This window comes from Nematostella vectensis, chromosome 1 (assembly GCF_932526225.1).
Source record: "Nematostella vectensis chromosome 1, jaNemVect1.1, whole genome shotgun sequence".
Taxonomy (NCBI): domain Eukaryota; kingdom Metazoa; phylum Cnidaria; class Anthozoa; order Actiniaria; family Edwardsiidae; genus Nematostella; species Nematostella vectensis.
The window spans coordinates 16,262,953-16,281,031 of record NC_064034.1 but is presented as its reverse complement, the minus strand read 5'-3'; the positions used below and the strand labels follow the sequence as shown (position 1 = coordinate 16,281,031).

Here is an 18,079-nt window from a genome sequence, read left to right as displayed (position 1 = left end):
TTTTGAGAGAGAGTTGAGACCATTTTTACGATGTAGCGCATGCATCCAAAATGCCACAGACTAATGGCATACGAAGTGGACTTTACAGAAGAAGCTATAGAGAATGCTTCTTTCAAGGAATTTTGGATTCCAATTCCCCTTGGTCTGCGTTTTTGGATCAGCTGTGGCTCTCCAGTCTGTGGCATTTTGAATGGATGCGCAACATCGTGAAAATGGTCTTTTGACATTTCCATTGCATACAGCTCATGACTTAGCCTTAGCAATGAAGTGGTTTTCATAAACTGTGGATTATACTTTAGCTTTTATTAGCTCTATACTCTGTTTTGCTATTTCTTTTCCACACTGGTGAAACTAGGCTTAAACCATAACCCTTTTGACACAAGCCGAAAACCACTCTAATATATCCTTTTTCTAATGCTATGATCAATAACTCAAATAAGTGTATTATTGCTTATGTAATCTTCTGTCATTTCATGAAGGCTGGATCTTAAAAAAATAGGTAAAGTTGAGAAAATAAGAGTGCACGGCACTTTTCCAAGCAAACCCTGGAAAGGGGGGGGGGGGGTCTTTTTTCATCAACAGCAGCAGTAGGGCCTAGGTCAAGCCAAGCTCCTGGTATTTAAGAAGCACTTTGGGTGAATATGAGAAAAGCAAAACTAAATAAATAAAATAACCAAAACTAAGAGATACCTAGGCTTGGTGCCTCCTGATAGCCCTGTATTCAAAGGAAACACAAAACGTTCCTCATGAATTTGCCATTATATTGATAGAGAGCATCACTCCATATTGGGGCATTGCCAACACAGCCAGCTAATGCCTAGTGCACACTAGCAACATAACGACATGGGCATGCGCACTATGTTTAGCCCGACATAACGACATGGACATAATGACATTAAGAAAAACATGTTTTTTCTCTTATGTCGCTATGTCTATGTCGTTATGTCTAAGATAAGAGTGCATGTGCCCATGTAGGCATAAGTATTGCCGGGACAGTAGTTTTGGCTGTTTTTGCCAGCACTGCCCATGATGAACATGCTTCAACTGAGGAGATCAAGGTTACACATTTAGCAGGATAGTTTATCAATATTTATTTTTATTAAAATGCACCAATAACCCTTCAGTTGTACAATCTTTAGTTTACAAGTTAGGATCAAGTTAGAAGCTGTGGAAGGTGCATAACAATGTGTCAGAGAACACCACTGACAGCCAACACAAAAACCTATTATATATTCAGCATGGCGGCAGAACTACAATCTCAACCAGTACATTCCTCCACGGACACGGTTATAGTCAGGCAACTGTTCAACTGGACCTGTATACAAGAAACATAAACAATGTTATAAACAAGAAACATACATGATGTTATGGTAATGAGACATCAGCATCTTCAATAATAGTAGTATATATTGATTTTTTTGTTGATCACTTACCAACACCAACTACAGCAGGACATCGATCATAAATGTACTTTGTAGCTACATCTTTGACCGTTTTGGCATCTATCATCTGAAAAGAGTAACATTACAGTATTTCAAAAAGGGTCCAGGGTATGATCCCCCCTATCTAATTGCTTTTGGGATCATAGTCCTCCCTCCCCCACCCATTAAAAAGTACCTCAATTCTCATGTCAATCTCAGGAAGGGGTATCCTACGGCCATATGTCAACATTTGTCTGAGAAAGAGAAAGACAAAACGTGAGTGTCATGAAAACACAAGGTAAAACCAAAGCTTAACAGTACAACAACAACGAAAATTGTAATACTTATATGATAACTATACCTTCCAATGTCCTCACAGATTGGTGTAGATCCTAAAGGAGACAAAAATTGTTTTTATTTAGTAGCAATAACAGTAGTATACATACTAAAATATAGGTCATATCATTTTACATGTACCAAAGAGTAGGTAGGTGTAAGAGGGAAGAATAAGCTACGATAAAGTACAGAAATGAGATTAGAACAATTACCATCAAGCTGCATAAGGATGTTAGTCTTGAGGAGATTCTTGGCTCTTGCTACTTCATGATCCATGATACTTGTGCAGATTCTCATCCTGGGTGCAGTAACAACAAGATTATTATGCTTTCAAATTTCAGATGTAGCCCAAACACCGAAGTTATCAAGATTTTGAAACATTGAATATGATACATGAAATACAGGTATTGTATCTTTAACTTTAAATGTCCAAAACGTTGAATACCAGAGTTTGGTGATTCTAATTACAGGAGTTACATAGCAATATCAAACCACTCAATTTTTCATGATCTTCAAACAGACAAAAGAATAAGTTTTCAAGTATGAGATGACTACCAGTCTTTCAACTTATAACATTGCAAGAAAGGCTGACAATTATTCACAATTATAGGTTGTATTTTCCCATCAAGATTGTGGCATGCCAGACAAAAGCCTTTTCCTTTGCTTAATGTCTTAAAATTTGGAAACTATATTTGTCTTTTCTTTATCTTAATCCCTGCCAAGGTTGGTTTGGTCACTTACCACTCATGCTGTATACAGTAGATGGTATCATCAATCTTCATTTTGTCACAGACAAAGTAGATACCCCTAGGAACAAGTAATAAAAAATTTAGTGACCTAAATAATAATTTGGGGTACTGTTACTAAAAGTCAAACCACGTAGACAAAAGAGGCTGCCAAACTTCTTATACAATACTTTCTCTACTGTGAGAAGGAATTCTTACCAAAGACCAGTGTCAGTGTAACATGTGTTGAAGGACATGAAGTTGTGAGCGAGGTTGTTCTGGGCTATTTGCTGGTGAAAAAATAGAAAAGAACATCAGTAAAAAGAAAAAAGGGGATAATATTGGATCAATCTGGTTAACTAACAAGGAGATCTCAGTACAGTACTCACTTGAGCAAGTTTGCTGCCAATATTTTTACCAGCACTGAAGGACCTGTCCCAGCTTCCTACAAGCTGTAAAAGGGGAAAGTCAGTTTGATGTTTAGGCACATTAATAGACTACAAGGAACATTTCTGATGTTATTTAACTTGTGCTTAAGCTGCATTTTCAAGAGTCTTTACATTAAATCCACTAAGAATTTCAATATAAGGGTTGGGTTATCATTTAAAAGCACATCTTTATTTTTGTAAATCTAGTACATAGTAAATCTATACATTCTTGTTGCAGATGAAACAATGGTGGTGCTATATGTGCGAGTAGAGACATTACCATGTTTGCAACCATCAAGGCAAAGTAATCAGGGTGTGTCCAGCCACACCCTTCGACTGACATGGCGACATGGGCAAGGGGCATGTCATCATCACGGACACGGATCTAGAATAACACATCAATATAAAGATTGAAGTTAAGAAAAGTGTAGTGCACACTAGAGAAAATAACATATCAATATCAGGTTATGATACTTTGATTACTATTGAGAGCAGAATTTTTAAATAATTGTGAAAATTAAACAAAATGCTGACAGAGGTCAGATATCATATTATAATATATATCATAGTTATTTTTTTTATTTTCTGCAATGAATTGTCACAGATGATCAGTCAGCTCTTGTCGTATGTACACCATATAACTTGGAAACAAAGAAATACTGTAACTAAGGTCTTATAGATGCTGCACATTAGGGCAGTTTACAACAAGCCATTCAACTTGCATTTGATTTTATTAAATGTGAGTTCAATGTTTTACTTGGATGGCAGACTGATTTGATTCAACAAACCTGGTTTGACTGTCCTTTTTTTCTGTCTAGATTTATGGGGGTGGTAACATGGCCATTAAAACCAAATGAATATTTGTTACCATAGCCTTGACTATTACATACAATATGTATTTTTTGGAGGTGAGAGGTGACCTTCCTATCACGTTTCTCAGAAATAAGGTGCAAATAGAAATAATGAGATCATACCTCACTGCCACTGAACCTGCAGGGCTCTACTTTGTCTTGTTCCTCATATGTTGATCTGAGCCCGCTAAAGTGGTTCTCAGCCAGCTTGACCAGGTCATCATGGTTCACACCTACACAAATCGACAGGATCAGAACCTCAGGAAAGTGCAATCAGTTTTAAACTGCCTTGCTTGTATACAAACCTCCCGCAGCAGCCAGCACCATGCGGGGTGCACTGTAGTGCTTGTTGATGTAGTCTTTCAGGTCTTGCTGGGTAATACTCCTATGGAAAAAAAAACATGACGTTGCCTTATCACTGTCTTGTTACAAAAACAGCACCCAAAACTAGAAACAACAGACACAAAGAAAGAATGTAAAAAATTTTTTTCTCTCTTTACCCCAAACCACTTGCGCCATCACCTTTTCATAGTCTTTTTTAGATTGAATGCAGTTGATGTACAGCAGTGGCTATTGAAGTCTCTTTCTGCCACTTCATTTGCTATTTCTTTCCCGGCGTATGTCACCAAATCCTACATTATCACAATTTTCTAGCTTGTTTGTGTCAAGAGCTGGAAAATACTGTAAGCCTCGGCCAAGATTTTGAGATTGAGATTGTGCAAGCCAGACAAAAGCCTTCCTATATTTTTTACACCTAAAGATTTTACTTTCTCCTCTCAGTGCTGTACCTCAAGACTTTCTCATGTCAAAACATATGATAGGAACGTACTTGACATTTCTAGAAGGTCCTAGAATGGTCCTTCCAAGAGCAGTCCCCTGGTAAGCTGTAGCATGCAAGTGATCAAATACCACCTCCTCCAGCTGGGTATCAACCTCCTACAAAAACAAACAACCAACATGTACAAGCTAGTGTTGTAAAACAATAATCGATGATGTTCAAGCGAGAATCCAAGAGGTGCAAGCTAGAATACTGTGTATTAAAACAAAAAAAACAAAAAATGTACAAGATAGAATACTGTTCAGGAAGACAAGAAACAAAGATGCAAAAGCTAGAATAATGTGTATTAAAACAAGAATCCAAGATGTACAAGCTTGAACACTTTGAAATAAAACAAGGAACCAAAATTTTAAAACAAAAAAAACAAAATGTACAAGATAGAATACTGTTCAGGAAGACAAGAAACAAAGACGCAAAAGCTAGAATAATGTGTATTAAAACTAGAATCCAAGATGTACAAGCTTGAACACTTTGAAATAAAACAAGAAACCAAAATTTTAAAACAAAAAAACCCAAAATGTACAAGATAGAATACTGTTCAGGAAAACAAGAAACAAAGGTGCAAAAGCTAGAATACTGTGTATAGTAAAATGACCTGTGTGAGCAAAAATCAGCAGAGTAACATGGATGCTATATTTTTCGGTCCCAAGTAACAAAGCATCCGGCGCATACCCAGAACTATTTACACCTATTTATGTAAACAGGTCAAAATATGTAGAGTTACAGTAGTACATTGTTGGTTCAATGCTATTTAAAATAGGCATTCACAGACAAACCTGCATCTCACGAAGGATGACTCCCCTTTCCCTTTCAATCTCGGCTTCTCCAAGGGTGGAATTCTGGATGATGTCAGCCAAAATGTCAACAGCTGAAGAATAAAGTACCATAAGTAGCTGATCAGCAAAAGGTCAGGAAAAAGGGGTTTACATACAAAAACACATATACACAGAGAACAAAAATATGTAACATTTTATGATCAAAAGGGTATAATTTTCAAGAAAAAGCTGGATTGCATGACCTGTACACTCGGCAAGGTGTCCATCATGGACATAAATTATGTGCTCTTAGAAAGAAATTCTGTGGGCATGGTAAAATAATCCAGTTTAGAAAATCTTTATAAAGCTATCTCTAATTATTTTTTTCAGGTTACACTCTTCAGGTAGGCGAATATTATTGAAATGGATTGTACTAAAAGAACTCAAAATGTGCCCACAGAGTAACAATTACTTGACCACAAAATAAGATCTTGTGGGTAAAGAAAAATCCAGTACACCTATGAACAAGCAGGCAAAAGAAACCATTAGCAAAAGCTTGTGTGTGTGAACTATGCACACATGCTGAGAATTTATCAAGCCTCATGAGATTGAATCCTGTTTAGTTAGATTGGCATATTTTGTCACACCTTTAGGGATATCTTTGCTGAAGACCTTGGCATAGTAAACGGTCTGTTCCCTAGAGGTGTACGCATTCAGGTGAGCACCCATGTTCTCGACTTCCAGTTCAAGGTCCATCTGGGAGCGGTTCTTGGTGCCCTATATAAAAGACTCTCTATCAGCACAGATTGTGAAGCTGTGATATGTCTAATGAAGAACAGAGGAACCCCGATAACTCTAAATCAATGATAGTAAATCAAACTGACTTCAGGTTCCCTTGTGGCTAATTTTTAGTCATCTTACCAGGCACTTCTGTACTCAGCAGTGCCAAATAGAAGTACTGGTAGGCTTATTATTTTGGCGAAAAATTTTGTATCATACAAGCTTATCATGCACTATATATTCTTAAATTCTGGCACAATGTTAGTCACAGTAAAGAGAGAGTAGGTAAAGAGCAGGTAGGTACTTCTATTTAATTTTAAAGATTTGTCCAGTAGGTATTTCTATTCTGGTACTATAGTTACCTTAATCTGCTATTTCTGATTTTCTTGAACTCTCTGCTACCCATTTTCTATATTCCTAAATGTCAGTCCTTTCAGCTAAAATTAAAATTACCTTGAATGCCATGTGTTCTAGAAAATGAGCCACTCCGTTGTTTGCCTCTGTTTCAAATCTACTGCCAGCATCAATCCATAATCCAACCTTTGCGAAGAAGATTCACTATTAGATACCTTGATCAACATGGTCACAGTAGAACAGTTAGATATATAACCTACATATCATCACATGGTAAGAGTACAAGCGCCTATAGAGAATGAACAGAATACTTTCGACAGTACAGACGGACATGTGCACAATTCTCAAGGGGCCAAGAGGTGCATTGATATGTGGATTATTACAAGCTTCCCAAATAGCTTATTTCAGGGCTCTTACTCATTCAGCCCTATATGTTGAATAGTCCAGTTTTGAGTTCCACTGTGCAGGATGGTCATAGGCACTGAGGACACATAAATACAGTGCAAGCCTCGGTTTCAATTGAATCGATTGCAAATACCAGCGAGATCATGAAGTATTCACATGATTTTGCATTGTTTAATTTCAAGTTTCAGAGGATTCTCGCTGGTATCCGCATGACATTTCCCTCAAGTCGAGGCTTACACTGTATTTATGCGTCCTTACTGTGAGTCCAGCGGTCATAGTGGAACTAGAAACTGAGCTGTTCTTATAAGGGCTTTAACTAGCCCCCTCACGCCCCTAGGGTACAAACAGGATACCCCCTAACAGGCCCTGTGTTAAGGTACTGCAAAACACACATACACATTTACTGTTCACACACATTTAGAAGAATCATGAAGATGTACAAAAACATTTAAGTATCCTACTATTTTAAATTTGATGGTAGGAGTCATTTTATATTCACCTGCAGTAAATACTAGAAAATTCGAAATTGTATTATTTGTATTTACCGTGGCCGTGGATATCCCAGAATCCTCTGTTGCCACTTTCAGGCCATTCGAGAGAGTTGTCACTTTTGTATCAGGGACATTGTATAGGGACTGTCAATTGTAATAAGAATTAGTTATGCTTGACAAAACCGATCTGAGTAATTATCCAACAAGTGAAGAAGTAGGGGTATAAAGTAGACATTAAACAACAACTCATTATAATCAAATAAGATCAGTTAGCCATTAGATAATCAATGATTGATACCTGTTCATAGGTTAACGCATGCGAGCTCTGGTATCTCTTACAGGCCAAAAAACCGGCTTTCCCCTGAAACATGAGCAAAATCACGATTTTCAGTGATGCAACAACGGTAAACTTTGCAGCCTAACACAAGAAATACAACAGTATTCTATCATACTTTTGGCCTGGAAAATATATTTGTTAACAGTTAATAATTCTAGTCTAACCTGGTGTGTTTTGGAGAGAACATTCGTCAGATAACTGAACCTTTTCGAGGCTAACCGAGACACCATCGCAGACGCCATGATGAAGATGAAGAAACCGGCCGGGAAGGAATGGGTCAGACTGCGCACGCACACACTTTAATCACCGCGGACCACTACAAATCGCAGGCCTCTTTCAAAAATCTTGCAAACTCATTCCTAACTTCAATTTCATTCCTAAAAACTACTCTAAAATTACACTTCTGGACAATTTCATCACATAAAGGTAAATTATGTCCAATATCACAGCTTCTTTATTGTTTAATTTCTATGTGAGGGTCGTTTGCATGGTAAAAGTTATTTTTTCGTCTGACTGGCTTCATGTCTTTGACAGGCATAAGACCCCGCGTGGTATAAAACAAGAACGAAATCTCTCCGAGTCTAGAATGTTTCTTACGAGATCAGAATACGACAGGTAAACACCTTAAAGCTGGTTATTTTAGAGTTTTTTTTAGAAAATAATAGTAGAGTCGCTGGATTTAATTACTTTTATGATGGCGAGAGAGGCTCGGGTTCATGGGATAAAAAGTAAGAACTTTACACCCGGCGTACTTAATCGATGAAAACCGATGATCGGTTTGCTAATCGATAAATCGATATTAATCGATGAAATCAGCCGATTAATATCGGTTGATATTGGTAATCGGTGATTAATCGATAGTCACACGAAGATATTCCTTAATTTCATCGATTATCATCGGCTGTCATCGATTGGCTTCGATATTATTTCATAACATTCTCCGGGGACAACAAATGTTCATGATGTGAGTTTGTGTATCGAAAAATATGTTTACTGAATGACTGTCGTTGCAATTGTTGATAGCCATTAGTGGAGCTATGATTTGTTGAAATGCTCTTTAATGTTTTGCCCGTTTTGTCGACAGAGATCATAGCAGGCGCTCGCTTCACTCATCTTGCCACGCAAGCTCGGCTCCCGAATTACGTGTTTACTCCGATGCTTGTGTGAAGGGAGACTGTCGTTGCGGTTGTTGATAGTCATTAGTGGAGCTATGATTTGTTGAATTAATAGAAATGCTCTTTAATGTTTTGCTCGTTTTGTCGACAGAGATCATAGTAAGCCGCTCGCTTCACTTATCTTGCCACGCAAGCTTGGCATTCGTTCTTTTATTCAAGGATCCACAAGGGTCCGTCAAAGGGAAAGGGGGTGGGCCAGCGAAGCCTGGAAAAGGACCAGCGACATGTTTTATTACAGCTAATCTCTGCTATTATAATCTGTATAATCAGAGAGGCTTATTGATTATGTGCTCGATGAAGTATAACTTGGCATTATTATAATCCAACAATAAAGTGTAATCGGCTTAGTTTCACTAGGACCTTTTTTCCAGCATGGAACTGCCTATGTCAGTGGTTCCAAGCCTCGTGCTCTCGGATTTGTCTCTTGAATCAAGTGCATTGATGGTCTTGTGTAATCAACCCAGGATGGCCTAAGCTTTTGACAATCCGCTAGATAAGCGTGAGCAATCCGCAAAATAGGCGCGAACATTCCGCGAGATAAGCGTGAGGGTTCCGCAAGGTAGGCGCAAGCATTCCGGAAAAAGGGCATGAGTGTTCCGCGAGTCAGACACAAGCTTTTGCAAAACAGGTGCGAGCCTTCCGTTGTAAGTTGTTAGCAAATAACGTACATGTAACCATAGGCAAAAGGGCAGGAATCTTTGATTTCCAAAGTCGGTGAAACGCATAGACATCTACTAAGCTTCCAGTGTTTTTTTTACCATAGAAAAAATAATGTATATTATTTAATACGTCACACTTTATTTCTTTTGGAAACACTTGGCTGTCATATAGAAAGTTTTACTTATTTGTACTGTGTCCGCACTCTGGAGTTTCTTTTAGTAGAGTGTATTACAAAACTGATTTTGGAAGCAGCGTTTTTAGTATGTATGTTGCTTTACCTGATAAGTCTAATAGTGGCCACTTACGCCATAGCAAACATAAGTATTAACCAGCATCTGTTGTTAAGTTACTAGAATTGAGACAAAGAAGAAAATATGCTTTTGTGTGTGCAGATAAGGTTTTGAATCTTCTATCACTAGAAGAACAATGTAAACACTTGATGCCATGGGGCTTATATATCGGTTGAAATGTTATAGTAATTATGTTTTTTAATGAGCTTTTTTGAAAAGGATTATAACTCTGTTGCTGCCCGTTTCAAAAAGGTATCATTAAGGGCCTTTAACAATGAACGTAAACTAAATAAATGATTCATTTGTACTCTTTTATGTTCTTTGTGCTCATTCAGATCATAATTAATGAAAATCGATTAAAATCGATATTAATCGATCATGGTACTATCATCGATTACTAATCGATGAAAGGTCACAAATTTGATGATAATCCATTAACCATCGATTTCCAATATTAATCGATTGATTAGCATCGATGGATTTCGATTGATATCGATTTTCTTCGATTATCGGTTTCATCGATTAATTACGCCGGGTTTTCAGGACCCTAACTTCATCTTAATTTAAAACACTAGTTTGGAACTCTTCTATTAAGACTAACCTTTTACACCTATTTTCAAGCTGAAACATTTCTATGGGCAATCATCTTATTGTTACTACCCAAGTTCAACCTCAACAATCTGATTATCAATCTGCGTACTGTGCATACTTTAAGGGTGTACTGACATCTGTTGCTAAGGAAAATTGAATATAGCATAAAAGCTTTGTGGAAAGTTATAAGGGTCTGATATTTGCCAAGTTGACCACCACAAGTGTGCTGACTATTATGATGACGTTACCTAGTGACGTCATAATGTGACGTCATAGATACAGATAAAAGCAAATATTTCAAGTAAAATTGCTCCAAAACAAATATTAAATAGGTTTTATGAATCTTGAGGGATGGGCGCATTAAGCCAAGCATGCGTTTTAGAAATGATTGAGTAATTGTTTTTTTATGATTTTTCAAAGGTCCTGAAATCCATATTATTTGATATAATTTTGGTTTCTGTTAGATTAACACTAAATCCATGCTTGGCTATATGAAGGAGAATTTTATAAAAAGAAATACAGAAAAATATTGCGTTGTGAAATAACTTGGCGACAAAAAAGCTTTTTTTTAGAAAACGCAGAACCGGAAGTGAAACAAAGCCCGCGCGTGCTCATTCGGCCTGCTCAGACACACTGATATCTCACATTATGAAAGTTTAAAAACAAATTCCAATAGTGTTCCGACACATCCGTCATGTCATGATTAAAATTGAAAAAGTATTTTAAAATTCTGATATAGCGCGTGCTACTTTGAAATAAAATTTTCAGTGCGTGCGCGAGCGTTCAGTGTTTGCAGCGCGCGCAGGTAGTGAAAATTGAAAACTTTGGCTTAAAAAAGGTTGGCTTGACTAAATCTTCGCTGAATCTTCGTTTTTACAAAACTTTGGAAATATCATCACCCGAAAAGGCTGAGATCAACATGAAGTCAATTTTTGGGAACTTGAAACGCATATTTTTATTGCTTTTACTTCAGGAAAGCTTGGAATGACGAATTCTGTTCTGTATATGCGCGCGCTCAACGCCACCAGCGTAGCAACGTCGTTACTGAGCAACACTAATGTCAGTACACCCTTAATCTAGAAGATGCATAAAATAATAAAGCCAGCTTTTCGCTAACAAGTAAAATGAAGACAAAGAGGGAAAGAAGGTGTCAGAGCCTTTCACGCATGTGAAAATCAGCGTAAAGAAGACGCACGGCGAGAAGGAATAATGAACTGTTCCTTTCCTTTCTTCACTGTTTGTGTCTCCTTAGCACCAATATTCACTTGTGAAGTAAGCATCTTACATCGATGTTTCCTTCTTCATCTCGACCTATTTCCCTAATGAAAATAGACTAGAATGCAGATAACTCCTGCCTTGTCGACATTAGGTATTACACTATATGAATCATTCTACATGTACCCCAAATCTTTTATAATAAGACCTGGGTGGTACTTCCCTATGATATAGAGTAGGGTTTTTACTTTCTCTGTCCTAGACAGAGTATATCATTAAAGCTATTTATCTTAAACAGGGTATATATCTTTATAGAACTTTAAAACAGCAGGGTTCCTATTTTATCAATTTGCTTTCACATGAGTTCTTAAGTAATGTCATGAGACCTTTTATCACACGGCTCGGCAAATTATTAATTTTAATAATCTATCTAGGGGTGTAAACACATTTTCTCCAGAAGGAAGATTGTTTCAAGTTGAATATGCTATTGAAGCGATTAAGGTGAGTGTCTCTAAACAGTCTATTCCACGTATAGCTATTTTTGTGACTAGAAATTAGTGTATCCTCAGGAAAGTGCAATCCTCCATTAGGAGTGTGCTCAGTGCAAGAGTTATCGCTTGTGTACATTTAAAAGATGGAGGCCTCCTTCCCCATTGTGGATTGTGCGTTGTTTAGCCATACAAAGTGTTGTCTTGTTCCAGCCAACTGAGAGTATTTATATTTTTTCCCCAACAGCTTGGTTCTACTGCCATTGGTATACAGACCTCAGAGGGTGTTGTGCTCGCTGTTGAGAAAAGAATCACTTCACCCTTAATGGAGTCCTCTAGCGTAGAGAAGATTGTTGAAATTGACAGTCATATAGGTATGCAAACTAACTCCCATCATTACTGATACAGGCATTTCCTATTCATATTGATACATAGTAATACAATTAGTAATATAATGATATGAATTAATGGTTCATGTTCTCATTTCAGGCTGTGCCATGAGTGGGCTTATTGCAGATTCCAGAACTATGATAGACAAAGCTAGAGTGGAGGCCCAGGTATTGCGCTTTCTCCTCTTTCTGTCTGTCTTTCTGTATGATAGACAAAGCTAGAGTGGAGGCCCAGGTATTGCACTTTCTCCTCTTGCTGTCTGTCTTTCTGTATGATAGACAAAGCTAGAGTGGAGGCCCAGGTATTGCGCTTTCTCCTCTTTCTGTCTGTCTTTCTGTATGATAGACAAAGCTAGAGTGGAGGCCCAGGTATTGCACTTTCTCCTCTTTCTTTATGTCTTTCTGTATGATAGACAAAGCTAGAGTGGAGGCCCAGGTATTGCACTTTCTCCCCTTTCTGTCTGTCTTTCTTGCTGTCTGTCCTTCTCTATGTATTTCTGTATGTCTGCCTCTTACTCTCATATGGAAAACAAAACTGACAACAGATAGACTCACTGCTGTTTGGCTAATGTATATTCAGACATGGATCAGAAATTTGACACCGTATTTTCTGCCTTAAATGAAGCAGTTTTTATACCCAAATATGGACACTTGTTTAAGACTGGCTGGTAACCGGGATTTTGAGTGGGGGGCTCCTTTATCTATTTTCTTGTAGGTAGTTTGTCCTAGCTTGCAGTGGTACTCAGTTTTCCTTCATTATTACAGACCTTTCAGTGAAGAGCTTTTCCAAACTCCCTGAACCCCTGGCTTTCCCTGGAGGAAACTTCCCTCCCTCAACCTATCTTTACGTGTCACTTCACACCCCCTGTTCTTTGTTCTTGTATTGCTAGTGGTAACAATAATACAGAACATGCTCATCTTTATTGCAATGGTTTGTCTTTTAGAATCATTGGTTCACATATAATGAGAGCATGAGCCTTGAGAGCATAACACAAGCAGTGTCAAACCTGGCGTTAGAATTTGGTGATGATGATGCCAGGGAAGGAGCAATGGTAAGACGGTTTATCATTAGCCTTGATCAAATGGAGATGAGATTGGATGGGAATCCAAACTTTCTTAATGTTTGAGTGTATACTATCACACACTCTCATGCACTTTGAACATGTTCAAATTTGACATAAGAGTTGAGAAGTGCTGTCACTGTTTTACTTATAAATTAAAATTCATGTGTAAATACAGACATGTAATGTAAGTACTGTAACTATTATAAAATCTAATACCAATCTATGAGCCATGAATTGGCATTCACCTTACCTAGTTAACAGGGCTAGGAAAAAGACCAGGGTTGGCGAATAATGATTAGTTTTTCTTTGAGGCAGAGATTACATCTTTTGCTAAAGCTGTTGTAGGTGGAGTGAGATGACAGGATTTTCCATGAAATAAAGTGTTCTATGTTGTTGTCTCCATACGTACTTGCTTAGTTCGGTAGAGTTTCTGTGTTTAGCGTGTCGGAATGAGGCGGTGTGGTTTCTATATCTTGTCTTGAATTCGTTCTCGGTTAGACCTACGTAGGTTTCGGAGGTGTTGTTGTCCTTTCTTGTTACAGTAGCTTGGTAGATTACAGATGATTGGAGGCAGTTTCCGTCAATGGGGCACGCGTTCTTTTGCCTGCAGTTGCATGTTTGCCAATAACAAAACATGCATGTGCAGACAAAAGAACACATGCCCCCTTGACGGATATATAATATGGATATACCATACTGTATTATATATATATAATACAGTATGATCACTTGAAAGTGCAATATGTATTTTTATCTTTTTGTAGAGCCGACCATTTGGAGTAGCCCTTCTGTTTGGTGGATTTGATGAAAAAGGCCCTCAGCTGTAAGTTTTACTCATGAATATCTTTTCTGTATATTCCTTGCTATAAAGTACCTCCATTGTATTTGTGCCAGACAACTCACAACATTGTCCAGGAACAATGTGCAGCCTGCATGCTCATCAAAATTCCATTGTGTTATAATTACATCTTGCTTATTATTTAGTAATAATAACAGTTATGCGTAACTCTACAACCTTGATGAATTGTCAATTAAAAAAAGGCAAAATATGAATTATAGAGAAATCAGAGTCCTTGTTCAGAGCCGTAGCAGGCAGGGTTAGATAGGAGGGGGGGGGGCATAGCCACGCCCTTTCTGGTCATTTCCTTATATTTTTTTAAAATAATGGGAGTACATGCCCCAAGTGCCCCACCCCTTGCTACAGTCCTGTTATTCAAATGGTTATTCATGTCCTCTATCTAAGTACATCAATCTATCATGTACTCTCCAGGTTCCACCTTGACCCATCCGGTACATTTATCCAGTATGATGCAAAAGCCATAGGTAAGCCGATTAAATACATAGGAGTGATACTGCAGTACCCCATCATCCAATTAGCATCACATTTGAGGTGTGAAATACAAAATAAATGCCCCTTTCTTGTATTGCTGACAGACACTGAAATCTAGTCCATGACCTACAAAAGTCTTCATTAAACTATTGACTGATAAAAGGAGAGGTGAATAGGGTTATGTAAATCCGCCGATCCGCTACATTTTCGGTGCCAATCCGTGGATTCGCAGATATTTTTAGATCCGCATGGTTTGACAGATAAAAAATGGCATTGATTGAAATTCATTTGGAACCCAAAATTTGACCGTCAAAGTAGTCTAAACCCAAAATCCACGCCGAAATTGTTAACTAATCTGTGATCCACTGAATTTCCAAAATCGGCCAATCCGCTTAAACATCATCAAAATCCGTAATCCGTGAGCATTTTGGGCCGAATCCGCTGATCCGCGAACCTATTCACCCCCCCCCCCCCCCATAAAGTGACAAGTCTATATGATACTCCAACAATGTTTATTATTATCATTTATTGATTTGAATACCCTCTGGCGGAATTAGAAGAATAACCTACTGAAGGGCCATTCTACCAACTCATCTCGGATGTTTTACATATTTTTTTAAATGTTGAAACTGGAAGACAAGTCTATAGCAATAATGATAACAATTATTCCTTAAGATTGGAGACAAGTTAACTGTGTGTTTGGTGACAGGTTCTGGCTCCGAGGGAGCACAACATGCATTACAGGAAACATATCACCAAGTAAGCCACCTTGATTGACAGTTTTGCAGCAGCTTATCATTCCTTCAATCAAACTGTTTACAGTACATGGGTGTAGCGATGGGTAAAACTGAGACTTGCCGAGGGGCCAAGACGGGCGTTTCAGAATCTGAGCCCAAGACTTATGTCAAATTTTGAAATCTGAGCCTGGGTTTTTTTCGGCCTTGTAACAACCGAGCCAGAGGTTTTTTTTCAAGCTTGTTTTCAGATAGCTTGCTTGAAGTATGTCATAAACAGCAGTTGAAAAAAAAGAATAAGTAGAATTACAATACAATCTTGTTACAGTTGCTTAAGTTTCTGTTTAGGGCGGAACTGCTCAAGACTCGAAAAAGGAGGGAAAACCCATAGCCTGGTAACAAAATAAAACAGATCGCGTTTTACAAAACCAGACTCTAAGATTGCGCTTAAAAATCTGAGACTCCGAGACCTTCATAGAAAAAAAAACAAGGCTCGAAGATCCCAAAATTTTGAGAGAAAAAAAAAACAGACTTTGCGACTTGCTTAAAAAACACTTAGATTCTGAGACTTTGCAAAATTTTTGTGACACTTTCGAAATTTCAAGGTACCCATCGCTACCCCTTACATGTGAAAGGTTATGGTTTCGTTGGAAAGCCAGGGGTGGATCTAGGGAAGGTTCTCACTCCTCCTACAGTATGAGAAAAAAAAAGATACCTTTGATTTTTAGTCTGATCTTGAGTCACAAGCCCCTCTGAAAATATCATGGAACTTCCTTTAAAAAGTATTGTGATTTTTTTCTGTTTTGACTAAAATTTGTTGTAGATGTAAGTAGGTGTTTAGAGTGGTCAATTCTCCTGGCTTTGTGTTTAAAAGGGCTAGGTGATACTTTCACTACCTCACTAAAAAGTGAATGATTTTGTTTTGTTACAGTCAATGACTTTGAGTGAAGCCTGTAAATCAGCACTGACAATCCTCAAACAAGTCATGGAGGAGAAACTCAATGCAACTAATGTGGAGGTAAAGATCAGCACAGTATACTGTACACACCTTTTTATAACATTACACATAACTACAGAACAAAAACAGCTATCAACTTATTTCAAGTAAGGTTGCACTAGAGAATCCATGTGCTGTAGCCTGCAGTGGTTCATAGCTAACAAATAAATGGCTCAATACTGGTCCCTGAGAATCATACGCATGTTTACATAAACAAGAATATATACAGCTTTCCAAACCTGGATTTTTCGCTCATGTACTTGATACCCATAAAGCATTAAGGGCTACAACGCCTGGAGTGCAATGTTTTTTGAAACAGGTGTATACAGTACAACTGTGCCTCGACCAACATCAAACAAGCATGATAAGTGTAGAAAAGTTAGTGATTTTTCTTAGGGTATGAGCCAAATATAACCCATGTGTGACCTACAAATTTTTAATATATTTAGAAGATTTATGAATAATTAGGAAAGATGTAGTTTTGTAAATTTTTGTTACTGGTTTGAAATATTGTTATTTTTTTTCCTTTTTTAGCTTGCAACAGTCACTAAAGACAACAAATTCCGAATGCACACAAAAGAGGAACTAGAAGCCCTTGTCAAAGACATCAAGTAACTCACTGTATAGCAAACAGTAGCATTTCCTCCATGTTACCAACAATTTATTGCCACGTCAAGGTTGGCATAACCATCTGGGAATCTTTCAGGCATTAGAAACAAATGCATACTATGGATCAATTAATCTTTTTTTGTCAACCTCAGTTTTATTCTAGTTGGTCCTTGTAGAAAATGTAAAGACTCAAGCTCAAAAACAGTGCTCACTACTTCAACCTGTGCAACATTATCTTCATTCCATTTCTAACCACCTATTTTGTGAGGTCATTTCTCTGAGTAACACAGGACATTTTATCAGCAAACTCTGAAAACAAAGTTGAATAAAAAAGTCTTCGTCATGTGGATGCTTATTGTTTTATGCTTTACATAGTGTAAAAGCTCTAATAAGATAAAAGCAATACTTTGCGTGTGGCTGGGAGAGTTACTATGTTTGGGGGAGGGGTGGTTGTTGCACTGATGGAGGGAAGTAAAATATTTTTTAATCTAATTTTGGGTGGTGGTGGTGGGGGAAGGACAAATAGCCCCTTCCCCTTCATATTTTGTAACACACTGTTCCATAGCAAGATTACTCATTGTTAAAAAATTGTTGATGCTCCTGAAAGAAAGTGCTATTCTTTTCAAGGGCATTTCTAAAGACAAGTAGATACAACCAAGTTAACATGAATAAAGTTGAAGGATTTAGTTTTTCTTCTTTTTTGTTCTGGGGAGTGTCCTAGATTTTTGACACCTTTTTAGGGGAAGGGTAGGAATTTTTGTGCTTGAGATTAGATTTAGATTTCTGGTATTTGAACCAGAAAAAATTTCAACTACG

At 37.7% G+C, this 18,079-nt stretch overlaps 2 protein-coding genes across 2 annotated transcripts; one reads left to right on the top strand and one right to left on the bottom strand.

Annotated features, from left to right (window-relative positions):
• Window positions 1-1,076: 1,076 nt before the first annotated feature.
• Window positions 1,077-8,037, bottom strand: LOC5511148 (mitochondrial-processing peptidase subunit beta). Its single transcript, XM_001631518.3, has 18 exons — window positions 7,886-8,037; window positions 7,683-7,745; window positions 7,439-7,528; window positions 6,588-6,674; window positions 6,002-6,131; window positions 5,376-5,467; window positions 4,591-4,697; window positions 4,067-4,146; window positions 3,885-3,994; window positions 3,191-3,295; window positions 2,872-2,934; window positions 2,702-2,772; window positions 2,499-2,564; window positions 1,970-2,055; window positions 1,783-1,813; window positions 1,618-1,675; window positions 1,434-1,509; window positions 1,077-1,315 (listed from the first exon to the last, which is right to left on the bottom strand). Exons 1-18 carry the CDS (start codon window positions 7,961-7,963, stop codon window positions 1,251-1,253), a joined length of 1,458 nt encoding a protein of 485 aa, XP_001631568.2. The 5' UTR covers window positions 7,964-8,037; the 3' UTR covers window positions 1,077-1,250.
• On the top strand, window positions 8,011-17,610 carry LOC5511121 (proteasome subunit alpha type-5). The gene is made up of 11 exons (XM_048728273.1): window positions 8,011-8,147; window positions 8,256-8,336; window positions 12,087-12,153; window positions 12,388-12,514; window positions 12,630-12,697; window positions 13,474-13,581; window positions 14,358-14,416; window positions 14,864-14,916; window positions 15,633-15,682; window positions 16,589-16,675; window positions 17,189-17,610. The coding sequence occupies exons 2-11, from the start codon at window positions 8,308-8,310 to the stop codon at window positions 17,267-17,269; spliced, it is 729 nt and encodes a 242-aa protein (XP_048584230.1). The 5' UTR covers window positions 8,011-8,147; window positions 8,256-8,307; the 3' UTR covers window positions 17,270-17,610.
• Window positions 17,611-18,079: the final 469 nt, after the last annotated feature.